The sequence below is a fragment of the Festucalex cinctus genome, chromosome 1, assembly GCF_051991245.1.
Source record: "Festucalex cinctus isolate MCC-2025b chromosome 1, RoL_Fcin_1.0, whole genome shotgun sequence".
Taxonomy (NCBI): Eukaryota; Metazoa; Chordata; class Actinopteri; order Syngnathiformes; family Syngnathidae; genus Festucalex; species Festucalex cinctus.
In genome coordinates this window covers 42811119-42830951 of record NC_135411.1, presented here as the reverse complement: position 1 = coordinate 42830951, position 19833 = coordinate 42811119, and the positions used below count along the sequence as shown (strand labels likewise).

The 19833-nt window shown below is 40.5% G+C and overlaps 1 protein-coding gene across 2 annotated transcripts; it reads right to left on the bottom strand.

The window, feature by feature from the left end:
• Nucleotides 1-153: 153 nt before the first annotated feature.
• Nucleotides 154-17898, bottom strand: LOC144030173 (potassium voltage-gated channel subfamily B member 2-like). Of its 2 annotated transcripts, none has more exons than XM_077536230.1 (3): nucleotides 17630-17898; nucleotides 13782-14516; nucleotides 154-4792 (listed from the first exon to the last, which is right to left on the bottom strand). In XM_077536230.1, the coding sequence occupies exons 2-3, from the start codon at nucleotides 14370-14372 to the stop codon at nucleotides 2918-2920; spliced, it is 2466 nt and encodes an 821-aa protein (XP_077392356.1). In that variant the 5' UTR covers nucleotides 14373-14516; nucleotides 17630-17898; the 3' UTR covers nucleotides 154-2917. The 2 variants fall into 2 exon arrangements, with proteins under 2 accessions (XP_077392356.1, XP_077392361.1); XM_077536235.1 differs by lacking the exon at nucleotides 17630-17898 and adding an exon at nucleotides 16021-16105.
• Between the last annotated feature and the right edge of the window lie 1935 nt (nucleotides 17899-19833).

Here is a 19833-nt window from a genome sequence, read left to right as displayed (position 1 = left end):
TTTCAGGGTGAAGGCAGGATAACAAATCATCAAGTCAATTAGCCTACAATACTGTCTTACAATACGGTTTACATACAACTTATAAGAATTGTTATATGGTACACTTTTGTAATATAGTACTTAAATCAAGGAAATAAGACAATCAGTGAAACACATGTGGCTTTAAGAAGTATAAAATTAAATATACACCAGACAGTAATAGGTCATCCAGACACATTTATTTATTTTGCATGTATCAGTAAATGAATGAAAAGTCACTATTCACTAGATATCTGATGATTCTCAAGTAATCATTACATTTCTGTTAAACTAGATAGATGATGAGGAACCTCACAAAAACGATAACATTTGAAGAACCGAAATATGGGGGTTTGTAGGGTATTTGCAATATTTCGTTTTATAGTTGGGAAATCTGGTTGTGTCCATGTTTGTCTTGAACAAGACTACAGCAGTACTTTTATTGTTAACTGAACAATAATTTTAGAATACTCTGCCACATCTTTTTAACATATTGGGGCCATGTCATGCCACAATTACATTTATTAACCAGTGTAGAATGTAATCCAACCATACTGGATTCATTTTATCGATACATATACCTGTTTGGTATATTGTATTTAGATCAACAGTGCAATTCAAATCATGTACTGTGCTCTCACGAGAAGCTTAACATACTAGCAAACACAGAGAAAATCATAGTCAAATTGCGGCACAGTGAGGTTATAACTGTAGGCGATGTTACTAAATGAGTCACATTGAGGTTAAGTGAAGTACTGTACAAGTCAATCAAAAGCAAAGGATTTGCGTATCAACATGTGTCCATTGAGCAAGAAAAACAAAAAACACATCTCCGCTCTTACTATACAGTTTCTTTCTTCCACCTTCTCATAAATTGTCTATTTATGAAAAGGCACCCATGTTTAAAAACATCTAGATGTCAACAAGAAAATGCAGCGCCATTGTCTTATAAAAATACAGTGAATCAATGTTATTAGACAGAAAAACATGTGGTGTGTCTATCTATACAGTAGACTGGGTATGTATTTACACACACAATGAACACAATTCATGTTTTAAGTGTGTTGGTACCCCTGCTCAAGCTATAGTTTCTCTCAGTCATTTTGTCCGTACCAGTAATACTAATAGATCTGGTCAGCCATGCATTCGTTTGAACGTGCAATGTATCTTAAAACATTCATTAGAATGGAACATGCAATCATTTAAGGGGAACATGTTCATAGCAAAATAACCACAAAATACACACACGCAATAATACAGTTTGACAATAACGTGCTGCAGGGTGTAGCCTTGGTTAGCACCTCGGATAGACTCTGGCATCACCGCATCAGTATTTCAGTGTGAGAGAAAATAAGAGAGACGCTACACTATAATAATGCTTACATATACAATAAGCAAACATTGGGCAGAGCACTGCATTTTCTGCATGTGTTTCTTGACCTATACAGCTTTGATCTTCTAATATTTTAGATGTCAGCAACTAAAATTGCCAAAAGTGATCAAAACTGAAATGACAATGATGGCAAACGTGATTCGATTAAAAGACATACATAAGTCTCATAGAGACCAAATTGCTGGTGCATGCACAAGTGCACTTCCTTACATGTGAGTAAGTGATGGGCAAATGTCTTGTCTATGGAATGTGTCAAGGCCCCTTGATTTGTTCTGGCTGTTTATGACAGGAGCCTCAGTCAACTACTACTCCCTCCATAATGACAAGTTTTGTGACACTATCTATTGAAGTTCCCAATACAGGATTTACTCTTTATAAACCGTTGCTACTTTCTTATTGTCCCCTCGTGAGCATTTTGTCAAGAGGCGTGCGATGATGCGAACGAACAGTAAATACAATAACTTACTATTCCTCATCAGACCTCTTTGAAGGGGAAGTCAACCCCAAAAATTTCCTCACAACTATATGTTCTATGCAGCCCCACTAATCTAAAAATTATATTGTGATTAATATTGCATTTTTGGAATGTGAGTTAAGCGGCAAAATCTCAGGCCATTTTGCCCTTTGCTGCCGATTGAAAATGACATCACAGTTGCTCAGTACTCATGTAGACCAATTACGGCTCAGCTTGCGAATGTTACATGACCAAAACTCAGAAAACAGGTGAACTGTGATTGGCCATTACTTGAGTCCTGAGCAACTGGGATGTCATTTGCAGTCGATAGCAAAATGGCCGCCCTTCTGAGATGGATAAAAACGGGTGGATTTTGCTGCTTAACTCAGTCTACAAACACAATATTATTTAGAATGCTGTGTTTAGACTATTGGGGGCACATACATACAACATGTTGTAAAGAAAAGTTTTAGGTTGACTTCCCTTCTAATTATTTTTAGGCATTATAGAAAAGGGGAGTGAAAATTAAACAATGTACTTCATACAATAAATATACAACATGGATCAACCAATATGTTTGACTATGCTTTGGGCAGTATTTCATGTACAGTACATAATAGCAGAGAGACCGATGAACCCTTATTTTATTATTATTTTTTTTTCATGTATTGCAAAAGACACAATTCTCCCCACATTGTGCAGAATTATATACCCTAATAGCCTGAATATAAAACAGAAAGGGATGCAAATGTGCATGACTTTTTTTCCATGTGTTATCTGTGATCAAAAAAATGATTCAGTAGTTTCTAGGTTTTATGTAAAAATAAATATAATACTGTTTCGCAAACAATGTTTTTTTTTTTTTTTTTTTTTGATTGTACACTGGCAATATGCAGGCATGTCCTACTTCCCTCATATCCACAGATACAACTACATCAGGCAGTTGTCCTTCACAGTAGAGTATTGAGGGATATGACACATGTTCATCCATTGCATAGAGTAACTTTCAGTAGGCCTACCACTTTTGTGAATGAAGACCTGTACATTTGGGCTCACATGCTCGTTTCATTGGACGGTTCCAGACTTCCATCAAGTATGTGGTTTTCTTGTCTCTCAACACCCTGAGGTGCCACCTCCCTTCCCCCTCCCTCCATAGTTACCAGCTCCTGGGAACAGTTGAGCAGGTTGGCCTTGGGCAGAGGGCTAGTGCAGCTTCCTGAGCCGGCAGCAGACCTCCCCATGTGATTCTTCCCCTGGTGGCTTAAGCCTGTGAGCTGCCCTTCACCCTCTAATCTCTTGGCTGCTGAGCACTCACCTCCCCCTTGAGAGTTGCTTGGACTAACAGATTGGCCGACCAGGGATGGAGATTGTAGCGGAGCCAGTGGAGATTTAACGTCTTGCCGTGACGAAAATCTGGAAACCTTGTCGTCTGACGGTTGCTGAGAAAGCTTGGCGGAAGTGGCCACTGGTGTCATGACTGCCATAAGCACATCATCCTGAGTTCCAGTGAGGTCAACTTTGTGGTCTATTGCCTTTTGCAGGCTGCTATAATCTGTTGAAGAGCCGCAGCTGCTGTCTGCAGTTGTATTCGGGACTTGTCCGGGACTGGACATAAACTTGTACAGCCCCTCTTTTATAATTGTCTTTGGCTGGGTGCTGTCAGTGGTCTTATTAATCTCCATGGCACTAATCTGACTCAGATCCAAGGGAGGTGGTGCACGCAGTTGTCGTGCAGTACTTTGACTACCTCCAACATTGGGAATCAGAGAACCTTTTTCTCCTGAAAAGTCCTCAGCCATGGGGGACAACACATTCATCTCCACCTCTTCTTCTATTAGTTTTGCTTGCTTCTCTTGGAACGTGGGTGCCTTGTCATAAGCACATTCTAATGTCTTAACATTGAGGTGTTGAGGGCTACCTTTGGTAGTCAAGGCCTTGGGACAGTCAGGTGAGGCCACTTGAGCCACTTCCTGGTAAAGAGATGCGACTTTCGGCTGGCTGGGGCTGCCTAAATTCGCATTGGAATAGCGTTTATGGTAGCTCCAGCGGCTGGGTGATAAGTGGTTGTCCACTGGACACTTGCTTTCTTCCTTCTTTTCGATCAGCACGTCTGTCAGTTCCATGTTACGTGCAAAAGCATCTTTGGGATTCATGGAAACGATACTTCCACTTCGTTTGGCCCGTTCAAGAGCTTCCCTCCTCTTGATGGCCTTCTCCTGCCTCTTCTGCTCCCGATAAAACTCGGAGAAGTTGTTGACAATGATTGGGATGGGGAGGGCAATGACCAACACACCAGCTATGCAGCAGAGCCCTCCAACAATCTTCCCCAGCAAAGTTTGAGGGTAGATGTCTCCGTAACCAACAGTGGTCATTGTGATAGTAGCCCACCAGAAAGAAGCAGGTATGCTAGTGAACTTGGTGGATTCTTCATCTTTCTCAGCAAAGAACACCAAGCTTGAAAATATCATAATGCCCATGGCTAGGAAGAGAATCAATAAACCCAATTCATTGTAGCTCCTTCGCAAAGTGAAACCCAAAGACTGGAGTCCCGTGGAGTGCCTGGCCAGTTTCAGAATCCTCAGAATCCTCATGATTCTGAAAATTTGGACCACACGCCGCACATTCTGGAACTGCATTACATTCTTGTTTGATTCAGTGAGGCAGAGAGTCACATAGTAAGGCAGTATAGCCAACAAATCAATAATATTTAGTGGCGCTTTGATGAAATTCCACTTGTTGGGTGTTGACAGCAGGCGCAACAGGTACTCCATGGTGAACCAGGCGATGCACACTGCTTCCACATGGGCTAGGTTTGGGTTGTCGTTAAACTGGCCAAATTCGTCAATAACTTGCAGCTCTGGCAAGGTGTTGAGTGACAAGGAAATTGTAGAAATAATGATGAACAGGATGGAGATCATAGCCAGGATCTGCAAAACAAAGGGAAGAGAATGTATTACTCCATCAGCTCTATATGATTTGGCTTGTACTGTAGTTCTTCTTAATACATTTGTTCCCAAAAACGTATAAATGTGTTCTAATTTAAATATTACCACCAGTGTCCCAAAGACGTATTTATATGTTTTTTTTAAACTCTCTCAATAATATGACGTATCAATACGTCATAAGCGTCATGGTTGCCGCGCACACATGATGTATATCTACGTCATAAGCTTTTTTTTTTATGCGCGAGTGTACAGGAGGGGCAGGTGCAGTTTCTGACTGAAGGAATAGGCTTGACTGCAATGTTACTGAAACGAAACAGCCAGCAGGTGGCAGCAAGTATAAGATCAACCAGTACACGCAAGGATCTTTTTGCAGAAGAAGAGAAACAGGAAGTGTAGATTGGGACTGGGAGTGTCCTCTTTCACTACTAGAATGTTGCAGAGCAGCGGGGAGGAAGCAGAAAATAAACGATCAGCAGTTTCTGTAAAGCGCTTTGTGACAGTTCAGGCTGTTTGAAAGCGCTATATAAATAAACTTGAGTTGAGTTGAGTTGAGTTGAGTTGAGAACAAAACAGTTAACCCTGCAGGATTGCTTTTTGGCCTAAAAAAGTACCCTCATCGGATCATCAAAGTATGACCTGGCGATCGAGTTGTTGCACGTCCACGAAAGACGCTTTGTTCGTCGAGCAATCACCCACGGGGTAAACACCTCGTTTCGCCAGTCACGTCGAGCCCTGGATAACTGGATGCTGCGGCAGAGCTGCACTCAGACCAGTCAATTGTTTATTTTTATGTGCAATAAACGGCTATTTTGTTATCGAAAGCACTTTTAGCAATGTTGTTTTAGTGCACGAAAACATTAGTTAGAGGTTTGAACGAATGGGCGAATGGATGCTGCAATTAATTCTGTTCTTGCAGAATTATTCACCGTTCCCTTGTTGAATGTTGAACAGCGAGAGGTGCTTCGTACATTTCTAGCTGGTAAGATGTTTGTGCTTTTCTCCCACTTCGACAAGAACGAAGACGAAATTTTCACCCGTGACCGTGATTGGTTGTGATTGGTTAAAACAAGCGTGTACAATGCTACATCGTCCAATCAGCTCGAATTATTGTACAGAATGTCCCGCCTTTCCCGACCAAATTACTGTTGAGTTACCAGATGGATATTGCGGAGAATTCCCTTGAGTGAAGCGCAATATCAATCTGGCTATTGCCAGGTTACAAATAAATAGCAGTTAATATACAATAAAATATATGGCGATAAAGCCATTCTGGTGTATTTATTTATTTATTTTTTAATCCAACTTTGTCCCAAAACACAATGAAAGAATACTAGACAACCAGGTAGAATAAAGATGAATGTAAACATTGTTTAACCGTACCAAACCTGTGACCCAATTAAATCTAACTGAACTGATTAAAATATTTTGTCACTGACATAAGTTGCATGTGTTCCAGCATTCTCCAGCTTATTTTATTTGTCCTTATAAACTTTTTATTTTTATTTTTATTTTTTTTATCTTTTCCAGAATTCCATTTGAGATATAAAAGTATCAACCTGTCATAATGAATGTAACCTTCACCCTGAAAATTGATTTAGGGACTTCCTCACAGACCTATATGCAACATAAGTATAAACTAGGTTCAAATGAACTCCAGGTGGAATGGTGAGGAGGCATTAGCTTGTGTAGTCTCTCACTGCAGCCTCTGCTAGGACATTTCAGGATAATTGTAATAGGATTGTCTTGCTATCTATAGCGAGGATAGAGAGCTGTTAGAAGTGGTTACTCATTCTTTCCTCCACTGACAGGAAGAATCAAGCATGGTAGTATGTATTAGAAAATTGTGTTCTAAAGGAAGCTAGTCTTTACAAAAATAAATAAATAAATAATAATAATAATAATAATAATAATAATAATAATAATAATAATAATAATAATAATAATTGTATGAAGAAATAGATTATATTTAAAAATTTTGGTAAAAGAGATTTGGGTGCCTCCTCCTCTATGCGAAGGATTGTGAGCGAGAGGGAGGGGTGGCCAGGGGCTAAGGTAGATTACACAAGGTCACAAAGTCACATCTGATGAAGCATAAAACTATACTAACTGTAACATTTACATTGCAACAATAATAAATTATCCTAACCTTAAATCTGAAAACTAAAGTTGGATGACATTACAAGTAAGAAGCGTCAAATTCTGTAGTTCAATGTCATTGTCAAGTGGTGATGTGAGAAGTTTGAACTTAAAACTTGATCAATAGTATCTCACCACTGTGAGGCTTCAAACCGGATGTTCTGACTGGGAAGCTGCCATTGAGATTAGAGCGTCATTAGCAGGTTGAAGTGACACAGAGACAAGAAGAGTCACACAAAGGCTAATATGATATCCTTTTATAACTTTGTGTGCGAATTATCATCTCATCCATGTATTTGAAGTACATAGCGTTTATGCTTGCCATACAAATTAAATTGACATTGACATTTATGGATCTAGCTTTGTGCACATGCAGGATATAGTCATGTGGGAACAGTAAAGGGACATCCCCAAATTGTTCCCAGAAAGGTGGGAGCATGGAATCTTCCAAAGTCTTGTTAGTGTAGGCTACTGACGCTTTCAGAATTCCTTTCACTTGAACTAACGGAGCAATATTGTGGACAATTCCTACACCCAACTTTGTGGGGACAGTTTGGGGATGCCCCCTCGCTGTTCCATCATGACAATGTCTGTGCACAAAGAGATCACATGCGCAGGGGCCTGATGAGGGTGCCCAAAGTCTGCTGGCATAGGCTCCTACTCATCTGTTGTGACTCAAATGAGGACAAGTGGTATTTGAAATGGATGCACAAAATGCGCTGATGACATCACTACAGTCAAGAATTTGGCAATGAAACTTTTTCAGAAGAAAGAGAAAACTTACTCAAGTAGTCTTTTGCAAATTGCATATCAGTGAGCTGTATATACACCGTCTGGTTGCAACATTATGATCACATTCACAATCAAATGAGCCCAATACAAGGACTTTTTCAGAAATCACTTTGTTAGCGAAGCAAGGCAGAACATTCTGCATAGCAGCTGTTACAAATGTAATTTAACAGCGTGCAGAATTAAATCGAAGGGTTTCCAATCAGATTTGGCGGACATCTGCGCATTTCTGATATTATGATACCACGTTCAGCCAAAGAGCCACTTCTGTAAATGATCAGATCTGCTGTCCACTTATGTGCAATAATGCTAAATAGATCAGCTCAGAAGCAACATATTGCTGTCGTCGGGCCAAAACCTTGTATCTCCGATATTGTCACTATTCAGGGAACCCCCAAAATGGTAAGTTTGTTCAGCCATGAACATTGTAGCATCAAACACAGCAATTTTCAACATTTCAGATAATTTGTATTAATAAATAAATAAATACATACATAAATAAATATATATATATATATATAAAATAATAGGCGGCACGGTAGTCGAGTGGTCGTTAGCACGTCCGCTTCCCAGTTCTGAGGTCTCCGGTTCGAGTCCAGGCTCGGACCTTCCTGGGTGGAGTTTGCATGTTCTCCCCGTGCCCGCGTGGGTCTTCTCCGGGTACTCCGGTCTCCTCCCACATTCCAAAGACATGCATGGCAGGTTAATTGGGCGCTCCGAATTGTCCCTAGGTGTGCGTGTGAGTGTGGATGGTTGTTCGTCTCTGTGTGCCCTGCGATTGGTTGGCAACCAGTCCAGGGTGTCCCCCGCCTACTGCCCAGAGCCAGCTGAGATAGGCGCCAGCAGCCCCCGCGACCCTTGTGAGGAATAAGCGGTCAAGAAAATGGATGGATGGATGGATATAAAATAATAATCCCCCAGATGTGGCAACTGAATTGATTTTTGGGGAGAGAGAAAAAAAAAAGTGAAATTTACCAAATTGTGACTTATGAGGTTTTGGCCCGACTAGCAGTATCACAGTCCTTAAATGAGACAATTAACTTAATCATCACACTCTATACAGTATACCGTTATATACTGTATAATTATTATTAGTTTATCATTTGTTCATTGATATTGATCTGCCAAACTAAATAAAGTAGGTTATATCATTTAAAAAGAATAATACAATCGGCTTTCCATTGGACAGCAAAGAGCTCGTCACGATGTAAGCAATGGAAGAAGCAGGAGGACCTCCACAATCGGGTGCATTTGCTCATTAGAAATGCAGCCATTATTCACATTTTGGTCCAGTAAAGATTACAAAAACCTCTCAGTGTGGTGCAAAATTTGCGCTGGCTAAAAACTCCACATCCAATTTGAGGAAACACTTATCACAGCACAGCACGATACAACTTGAAGCAAAGCCGACAGGTAAGGTGACAGCCAAAAAAGCCTATCTGCATGACTGCAGTTCAGCTCTGGTACTTGAGAAAATAGAAAACGTTAGAATTACAGTTGCAACCAGCTGACATGTAAATGTTATAGTTACAGTTTGCAACAAGCCTGCAAGTGTAATGTGTTATACTACAACAATTTATGTACTGTAGAAACAGAAAAAAAGAAACATGTTCATGTTTCAAGTTCATACACTTTCATAAGTATTATTCAAGTAACCGGTTGTCATTCTTATGTTGAGGCAACAAAGGGTGGAAATTGGTACTTAGAAGTAACTGATAAGTTACTTTTTGAGTAACTTAGTTACTTTGACAATAAAGTAATCAGTTAAGTAACGAGATTACTTTTTAGGAGTAATCAGTAATCACATTACTTTTTCAAGTAATCTGTGACAACACTGTCAGTCAGTTACCGTAGTAACAGTGTCTATGAAACCTAGTACCTGGTAGCAGGTTTTTCACAATGGACCTCGAATTTTTCCCTCCCTCCACCTCCTTTCAGCCACACACAACAATTCATTTCCTCATTCATAAAGTAGAGGAAGTAAAGGATGCAGAGGGCGGCGCCGCGCTCGGCTTCCCCGTTACCATGGTGACTCGGGGTGCCATTGAGGCAGTCTTTTAAGTTTGGTGTAACTCCAGGTGCAACTACTCAGCGTTGATATAACTCACTGGAATCAGCTGTGCTGGAACCGAAAACACAGTTTCCTATCCTATTTGAGGGTATGTCAACTCGTTATTCATGGTTAATCTCACAGTTTGTTGAACCTTCTTTGAGAAATACCCCCCTTGCTAGGGGTGGGAGAGTGTCTCTGCCCTGGATTGGTCGCCAGTCAATCCCACGGTTAGAGACAGACAAACATTCACACTCACATTCACTGACCGCACGTTGCCGTCAGAGAAGTAAAGCAAGCGACGGGCACACAAAACTATAATACTCTTTTCATTTCCTGTTCTCTGTTTTGTTTCAGATATCATTCAAACAAATGCAAATCCACCAGCATTTGACAGTGTAGCATTGCATATTTTGCACTCATTCCCCTAGCTTGTCAATTGACACTTGAGCAAATGTTTGCCGCCTAGAAGGAAGTTTTTCAGACCCCGACTTATGTTCAGCACCAGTTTAAGAAGGCGCATGAAGTCGCTCCAACAACATAACGTACAATTTATGCTATCCATGGCAAGTTCCTCATAACAGGATCTGTTCTTGATAAACCATTACAGCTACTACCACCACTGATGAAAATTGCAAACTCAAGCTAGCCATGGAAACGCTATATGGAAGTGGGCATCAACAAAAGCTAGGTTCAGCGGATGCTTTGGAGAATGAGAAAGCTTTTGTTATGATCTGTGTTTGTGTTGTTTTGATTTGTATTTGGTTCTGTCTCATGTTGTCTTGTGGTTCATGTCTTGTCCTGCTTGTTAGGTTGTTTTTTGTCGCTACCTGTGCTCATCAATATGGTGGTCCCTTTTGTCAACTCCCTCATCCTGTGTTTTGTTTGTTACTTTGAATTCTGTTCGTAGGACCTCTGCTGACTTTGTATTTATTTAGATTGTTCAAAGGCTTCAAGAGGTTAGATTATGATGCTACAGTACATAACCTGAAGTTGACATGGGTAAAAGCTTTATCGCTCGCCAAATTTGGAGAATTGTGCTTTAATTGAGGTTGACGTCCAATGCGAAATCTGGCCTTGATATCAGGCAAGATTTGTCAAGAACCACTCCTGTTTCAAGAAACTTGCCATGGATAGCAGAAATTGTACTAATGCATTGGAGCAGCTTCTCAAGCTTCTCAAAGTAGTCCTGAACTGCAGTCAGGGACAGAAAAAAAATCTGGCCAATGTCAATTGTTGGGCCACGGGCAAGGGAATGATGTGCTTACAGCAAATGCAAAGCCTAAGCTGATGACCTCACATCTGTCCGAATGATACCTGAAACGAAACAGAAAAAGAAAGTCTTTTGACTTTTGGGACACCCTGTACAGTTTAAAATACATTATCCCACCCGCTCACTACTACACTGCTATAGAGAGTCCCGATTAAAAAACAAACAAAAGAAAAAAAAAAACAGAAAGGGAATTTACAAACCATTCTAAGGCATCTGTCTGTGTTTTTGTTTAAATACAAAGTAGTTTTACATTTTACCCTTCCACTGGAGCTCTCCAATGCAGTTCCCAAGCCTGGATAAATGGTAGCATTGTGTCAGAAAGGGCATCTGGCGTAAAAACGTTGCCAAATAATTCATGTGAGTGACTCGCTTAGGTGACCCCAGCAGTCAAGTTGGATAAGAAACGGTTTATTAGGATATTGAAAGAAGAACATTTGAATAAATCCAATCAAACTAAAATAAGAAGATTATGCGCATGAGTTTAATCCTGGTTTTTGGAAAAGTTATTAATGTTATGAATAGCATCGTATAAAAGAGTGATGTGTAGTGTGTGTGTTGCACTTATAATCAGCTGTACTCTATTATGCTCAGAGGAGGATTTCTTATTGGCTAAGAGCTGAGTGACACACAGGCAGTGTCATTGCGCAGCATAAGAAGCTTCCCTCCTGCTGACCCCACACTTCTGAAATAGTCACATAGATCTCGGCTATATTTAGACGTGAGGAAGTTTGCTGCTAAACATATCTACGTACGTATGTAACATTTCATACATCATATAACACGCAGTTTAACCTTGTTGATTTTTTTTCTAATATGGATTTACCTTTGCAAGTGTTTTTTCCAACTGGTTAAGACATGATGGCCAGTCTACAAAAATCAAAGTCTAAACCACAATGTAGCCAGACAGCACGTTTTCATTCTTCAGCAAATTATAATTTGTAGTTTTTTGCAGGTCCATGTGAACACGGATTGTTCTGGCAGGATTCAATCTCTCCAAGGAAATACAACTCACGCTTTTGTATATTTGTTTTGCACATGCACAACTGCTGAGCTGGGGGACTGGGGCCTTGCCTTGCTTAAGGGCACAATATTCAGGAAGCAGATTAGCATTACTCCAACAACTAGATGCCTTCTTTTTTCTTTTTTTTTTAATTTACACTTTGTCCACAGCAGAACATGAATTCTCACCCTCCATTTTCAAAGGTCCTTTACAAAGGAGCTGTCCCTCAGTGGAGGCAATAATAATGTTACTATGACACTAGTTTTAACAACAGAATGTAAAGAAACAATACTTTAGTGTCCATTAATATCAGGTTACTGTGTGGCAAATAGAAATGATGTCAATTGAGCTGTTCCATCATCCAGCACTATTCGGACATCCTCCGAATGTGGCGCTTCATGGCTGTTAAACGTGACTGTGTTCATCTGTGCATTTCCCATCATAACAAAGTGCCAGTCATTACACTCGGGAAATTATCTAAAGACAAAACAAGTGAAATGAAATGAGGAATCCCTTCCACAGTGGCTGCCAAGAGAATTAGTAAAGTCAAATCTAATTACAGTATTCTTGCCAAGACATTATCTACCACTGAAAGTTTTATCATCATTTTAACTTTGCGAAAATGGCCAATATGTCTTGTTTCTTTATTCTTACCGCTAAGACTTCAATCATGCTATCCACAAAAAAACAACAACAACAAAAGTCTCTTTTGTCCATGTGGATGTCCAAACTACGGCCCAGGGGCCATTTACGGCCCACCATCCATTTTTCAGCAGCCTGCGGTATTGTATTAAAAATTACATTTTACACACAAGGCTAGTTAAAAAAAAAAAAAAAAAAAGTATAAATAGTGGAGGTGGGCAGCATGAGAGGATAGATAGATAGATAGATAGATAGATAGATAGATAGATAGATAGATAGATAGATAGATAGATACCGCAGAGTTTAAATAAAAATGCAGCAATGAATAAACTGGTGAATAAAGACAAAAATTGCTTCTTCCACTTTCTGATCTGCATCAAGGTCCGATTTGTAACCATTAATAATCCCTCAAGTAACTGTATTAAAAATGGTCAGTTGTAACTTGTCGCTGGTCACGGCAGGTGTGGATCTAGTCTAGTGGTATACAAGGTCGAGGCCAACCCAACATCTTGAAAGCTGTTATTTAGCATCTTTTCAAATTAGCTAGAAAATATGGTGTTTAAACAATTGAAAGTCAAACAACTTCAAAGTAGCCCTTGCATCCTTCCATTTGTTATTCCACACTCAACTCATGAAAACATATTTTGAATGGACTTTCCTTACACAGTGGTGTACATGGTTAAGAGATTTGTCGCAATACTTTCATCTATACTGTGTTCTGAAAAAGTAGCCAGGTAAGACTTATTTCTTCTGAGCCGTTCTAACCTTGAAAGCGTGAGGATTTGACGTCATGCGTCAAGTCTGCTTTAACTTGTATTGGCAAATTGAATTACAATGTGAAACTGTAATTAAATACAACTTTCACATAATGGTATCATATAAACTGCTATGGCGACAAATTACAGTAAATAATAAATAGGTACATTATTATGAAAAGAATGATGAAGAAAACACCGTGACACGTCCAAGAATTTCACCGAATGACCCCTAATGGGTTGAAGTGCGAAAACTCCAACTGACTCCCAGAATTTGAAATCTTTTGCATTGATACTGTCAACATGGGAACGAGAGCAGCTGTTACCTTCGCTGCCACAGACGAGCTGGGTTTCTCCAGGAGGTCCCAGAGCTTCTGCCTCTGGTCAGGACAGCAGCCCAGCTCCTCCTCCTCCTCCTCCCTGTCCTTGTCTCTCAGAGTCTCCGCCTCCCTCCTCAGCTCGTCATTCATCTGCTCTTTCTTCTGGTGGTATCGCGCCTGGCAGCACGACTCCAGGTAGATCTCGTCGATGCCCCAATAGTCCAGCTCCTGGCCAAAAGACAGGGCGCACATCTCCTCCATCATGTGCAGTTTGCCAGTTCTGTAGAAGTTGAGAATGGAGGAGAAGGCCACGGGATGGCGGTCGAAGAAATACTCGTTCTCGGAGAGGCTGTAGTCGTCGCACACCTCCAGCAGCGACTCGTGCGTGTTGCAGTCTCTCAGCTGTCCCAGGCGGGTTCGGGGAAGGCGGTCCAGCGTTCGCCATAACACCTCATGTGTTAAACCTCCGACATTGAGCCGGACCCTCCGAGATCGGGCCTTTACGCGGATGATGTCGATGGGCTCGGGGGGCAGCACTGGAGCCGCCGGGGGTCGATTGGTGATTTTCGGTGTACTGTAGAGCGCTTTGTCTGTCATGTTTGTGCAGTGCCGACTCCACTAATGGATGTGATATTTGCTGATTTGGACGACTTTGTGGTGGCTGGTGGGCACAAAGTGGCTCGGGCCCACCAAGCTCACCCAGCTCGTTTCAGATAGTAGAACTTGTGTTTAGATCCATGGCTGGAATGGGAAAAGGAAATATTATTCAAACATGAATCCACAACATTTATTTTTTTATAATAGTCTTTGAATCCTGGCTATAGTTTTTCCAAAGATGTCAATTTGACATACAGCAGTACATATCAGGACAGATGCAGTTAGCTAGATTTGGCTAAAAATGTAAAGCTACTCAATTGACCTCTCGGACCCTACTCTCTGTTTGTCATCCTCCACATGAACCTGGAAGCGTCTAAGTACTGTACCTCATTATCAAACAGATGGACAAGTAAACACAAATATGACCTTTAGCCTTGGCAGAGGTCTGTGTTTTACTATCGGCATTCTAGTTATAAGTCAGTAGTCAACTGGTAAATAACAGGTCAAATGTTGCAACTAAAAAGAAAATGGGCTTTCCCATCACAAGACTTTATAGAACCAAGTGTTCCGTGTATTATCCCCCAACTTTAAACAGAAATGTATAATCAACTCCACATATATTTTTGAAGCAAACAGCTTGCTTGCTTTCCTTTATGTGCTGACGAACATTGTTACTGACACGACGAGAGAGGGGAGGACTCAGGTGCAGGTAAACAGTTGGCCACAAAAGGCTGCAGTTTATTCGCACGAACAGAAAACTCCTCTTACAGAGGGACAAAAGGCTGAACAAAAAGAGCTCCAAACTGGAGATACAAAAAGGGCACTCAAAAACAGGGACAACTAAAGGCACTCCACTAGGGAGGAAAACAAGGGGCAAACTAAGGAGGCAAGGCAAGGCAAGGCAAGGCAAGGCAAGGCAAGGCAAGGCAAGGCAAGGCAAGGCAAGGCAAGGCAAGGCAAGGCAAGGCAAGGCAAGGCAAGGCAAGAAACAAGGACTGTGATACGAGGACTGTGATACGAGGACTGTGAGGACGCTTCCATGCACTGAGTTGTGACACTTCGGCACTGAGGGGAGAATGCAGGTGGTTTTTATTGTCTGGCTTGATTGGTGACAGGTGGTGATAATCATGGGAGGGAACCGGTAATTAGGGAGCGGCAGGAAGGGCAAGTGACCTGGGGTGAGAAGGGAATCAGAATATCAAAATAAAACAGGAAACATGACTATGAAAATAAAAGCATGGGCCGTCACGCCGGTGGCGGCGTGACAGTTACCATTACAGTAAATGTCACCAATGCTACTTGCTATGCTAATTGTTGCCATAAATTTTATTAATTTATATTTAAAAGTTTCTCTGTTGTGCTTGTCTTTGTTTTAGCCCCCAAAATACAACTTATTAATTTACAATTTATTTATTTATTTACAGTGTAGGCACTTTAGCACAGGAATCTATATTAGCTAATGTAAACATGTCAAAACGGGAGAACCACCACCATTTTCTGGAATTTAAAATCATTCACTTAGTGTTTGTCAGGGTTTGTGGGGGATTGAGGACCAAAATGGAGGGAGCCAAGGCGAGGCGTGGCTGGTGTGTTCGGAAGCACTCTTTAATTTAACTCATAAACAAACAAAGTACAACAAAACACAAACCAAGGCTGGGAACTAAACTGCCTAGTTTGTAAAGTAAACGAGCAGGACTCAGAGACGCAGGGAAACAAGCTGTGACGGCGACAGGACAACAACAACAAAGACTCGATCAGGACTGAACGAAAGCAGGGAACTAAATACACATACTAACGAGAGACACCTGGACAAAACACAAGTGGCTTGGGGAGCTGATTGGATAACACAAGGGAACGGGAAAATGCGCACAGGTGGACATGATAAGACTTGACGAGACAGAACAAGAGACACAAGGAAAACATGACTAAGAAAAACCCAAAATAAAACCCAGATTCTAACAGTGTTGTATTAAAAGTTAATTTGACCTTTTTGTCGCAAAACCAATTTTATGAAACCACAAGAGCTTATTCTGCCACTAGATGTCCTTTGACAGTGGGACCCTTTAGCTGATTGTATAAGATCGTACCATAAATCCTAGCGGGGGCATTAGGCTTCGTCTGTCCTAGCTCAAGTCTGACCAGGTTAATTATAGTCCGTCTATCTTCTCTTGGGACACTTGTAGGACACACGACTATGTCAGCGTCTAAACTACAACATCACAAGTCCTTTTCAGTCACCCAATCTGAAATCATTCATCCTGACAATAAATGTCTAATATCATAATTTCTAAATTAGGATTGCAAGTTTTATGGCTCAGTTGAACAAGCATTGACATTTTTAATCCATTAGTACAGTGTACAATGGAGAGGTGATGAAAATAACTTTTTTTCAATTGAACAAAAATAATTGTGGCCCTTTTATTATGTTAGTTGAAGAAGAAGAGACTATTTAAATTGCAGTAGGTTAACCTAGACTGATGCTTTCAATTGAATTTTTGCACTGTTACAGAAAAAGTGCAATTGAACAGTTATGAGAGCGATCATTGTGATTTTAAACAAAATTGAGGATATTGATATTGTCTGTGTAACAAGAGATCATGAACTAAGTATCCATGCCAGCACTATGACCAGAACCTTTTTTTTTTTTTTTTTACTATATATAAAAAAAAAATCACATTGAAATATTTACATGAAGCTATATTTGAGGCAGAATAATTGAAGTAAATCTATATTGAACACAAGTGGACACATTTTTCATTTTAGACATCAGAATTACTACAATTGTTTTTACATATAACATTTTCATTTTAGAATGTACTGTAGGCCCAAATGTCACCAGTAGATACATTAACTATGCACCTGTATATTATATAGTTAATAATAGAGGCCATGCAAGATAATATTGATAAAATATTTAACATGTATACCATTTTCCATTAGATTCAAACTTTTTCCAAGATGGAAGCAACTTCTTAGCACCCAGAATTAAAGTCTAAAGTGAGAGCATTCATTTCTAATTCATCATCAGGAGATTAGGCAGACTGTGGCTTATCCCGAGATTATGCACCTGAGTACCTCAAATTTAAAAAGCACAAACCACACAGACTAAAAGAATCTCAGTGTAATTCAAGAACATTGTACTTTCAAGAATAATGAATAATAATTTTCAAGTCTTACTTATATGAATAAAAATGTGTTTCAAAGGAAAGAATTGGAAACCAGGTTGTCGTAAATCAAAGGAAGTCATAGGAGCCTACCTGTATGGATTTTGCTGAATAATTCTTGAAGTCGAACTCTGCTCCTTCCAGGAGGTCCCACCATAGCCACCACCGAGCTCTCTCAGATTTTCAACACCATACTGAGAGATAAAACCCACAAGTGAAACAACGAAAGAACCACATTTTGGCCGAAAGTTAAGGCAAGCTTGAATGGTGCAGGTAAAGTGGCATCAAGGAAGGTGTCTCTGTAGCGGCGCTACATGAGGAAACCTCAATTCAACTACAGACAGAAAAAGGGAAGCCCCACAAGCCCCATGTAAGAAGGACTAAAAGGATCACAGAGAGAGAGAGAGAGAGAGAGAGAGAGAGAGAGAGAGAGAGAATGCGAGCGAGCGTTTCAGCACCAAGGACAGCTCTTCAGTGCTCCAATGCAGAATACAGGATTTACTTCAACACACAGCCCGCATTTCCTATATTTGATTTACCAATATTGTTATTCGTACTTTATCTGAGAGAAACATAAAGCCCCCTCAGACGTCCAGCACGCTTTGAAAGATATAGCTACTCGTCTATGCTTAACCATCTAACGTCTATGCATTAACCAGTCTAATGCAGCAATATTGTCTAATGCAGCCTTTGCCACGTATTTATTGCCTTTGCAATGAATATATATATATATATATATATATATATATATATATATATATATATATATGTTTATTTTTTCAATGTTCATCCATTTTTAAAACCCACTATTAATTTTAATCATATGCAAAAAATAATGTTCTATCACATCAATGTACTCCATTTTTATTTTAAACAATCATATAGATCTAATTACGTAGTTTGCACTGCGCCTAACAGGAGGCTCACATGTTCACTGCCATCTTTCTGCTACGGATACCTGAAGGAGTAGAACCTCATGAACGTAGTAATTGGTAGTAGTCTTGGAAAGTGTGGTCTCTCTGAGTCACCGTAGTGTGTGTGCTTCAAAATTCAGGCACTTCAAACATTGGTCATTCCATTCTATTAGTTCACCACTAGATGGCTCTAAATTCTACACACTGTTCTTTACCATTCTAACCACGGTAAATCCATCCATCCATCCATCCATCCATCCATCCATTTTCTTAACCGTTTGCTCCTCACAAGGGTGCTGGAGCCTATCCCAGCCAGCTTTGGGCAGTAGGCGGGGTACACCCTGAACTAGTCGCCAGCCAATCACAGGGCACACGAACAGCCACTCACACTCACAAGCACACCTAGGGACAATTCAGAGCACCCAATGGTGTATATGCCACGGAAGAGGCGGGACTTCCGTGATTTTGCACTTGAGTTTGGTTCCGATCCGGGTTGCGAACACGCAACCGAGATCGCAAAGTCGGAAACACAAGTATTTTGATGCAGCCCACACGTCGCAAACCGGAACCGGAACCAAAGCTGATATGCAAAAACAGTCCCGCCTCTTCCGTGGCATATACCCCATTAACCTGCCATGCATGTCTTTGGAATGTGGGAGGAGACCGGAGTACCCAGAGAAGACCCACGCAGGCACGGGGAGAACATGCAAACTCCACCCAGGAAGGCCGGGGCCTGGACTCGAACCCGAGTCCTCAGTACTGGGAGGCGGACGTGCTCACCAGTCTTTCACCGTGCTGCCACGGTAAAACTGAGTCATCTGTTTATACTGTAGAATATTTTGAAAATTACTGCTTAAGGTGAAAGGGCAAATAGTTCAGGATTAAAACTTTAAAAAAAAAAAAAAAAAGGTTTTCAGGTGGTTGGTGAACCTGAATCCCACTCGAATAGACCCGCCCCTCCACTGAACAGTAGCTGAATCCCATCTTCACATTTAGAACCAAGAGCACCTTGACAAGCAGAAGGCGGAGAAAAAATTTTGTTACTGAAAGCATTATTTTGATTCTCCACAGTCTCATGAAGAGAAATTCTGTTGCTATTTTAGCTGTAATTTTATGTGTCTATGCATATCTAGCAACGTTTATTAGTAGTTTGGACACCACTGCCACAATTTTTCTGTCTTTTGAGAGTCACATTGGAAGATTTTACTCCATTACCATATGGTAAATGAAGTGAAATCTTACAATGTAACTCAGACTGAAAAGACTAAACATTTTCTAGATAAACAATTACAATTTACAGAAATAATAAATTTAAAGTCCTTCCTTCATACATCATAATGAAGACAAGGTTTTCCATCACATTCACTCCTGAATAATCATACA

Coding starts and splice junctions, on each gene's coding strand:
- LOC144030173 (XM_077536230.1), bottom strand. CDS start 14,372: ATGACAGACAAAGCGCTCTACAGTACACCGAAAATCACCAATCGACCC. Junction 4,793..13,781: donor GCTCGTCTGTGGCAGCGAAG/GTAACAGCTGCT, acceptor TTTGTTTTGCAG/ATCCTGGCTATGATCTCCAT.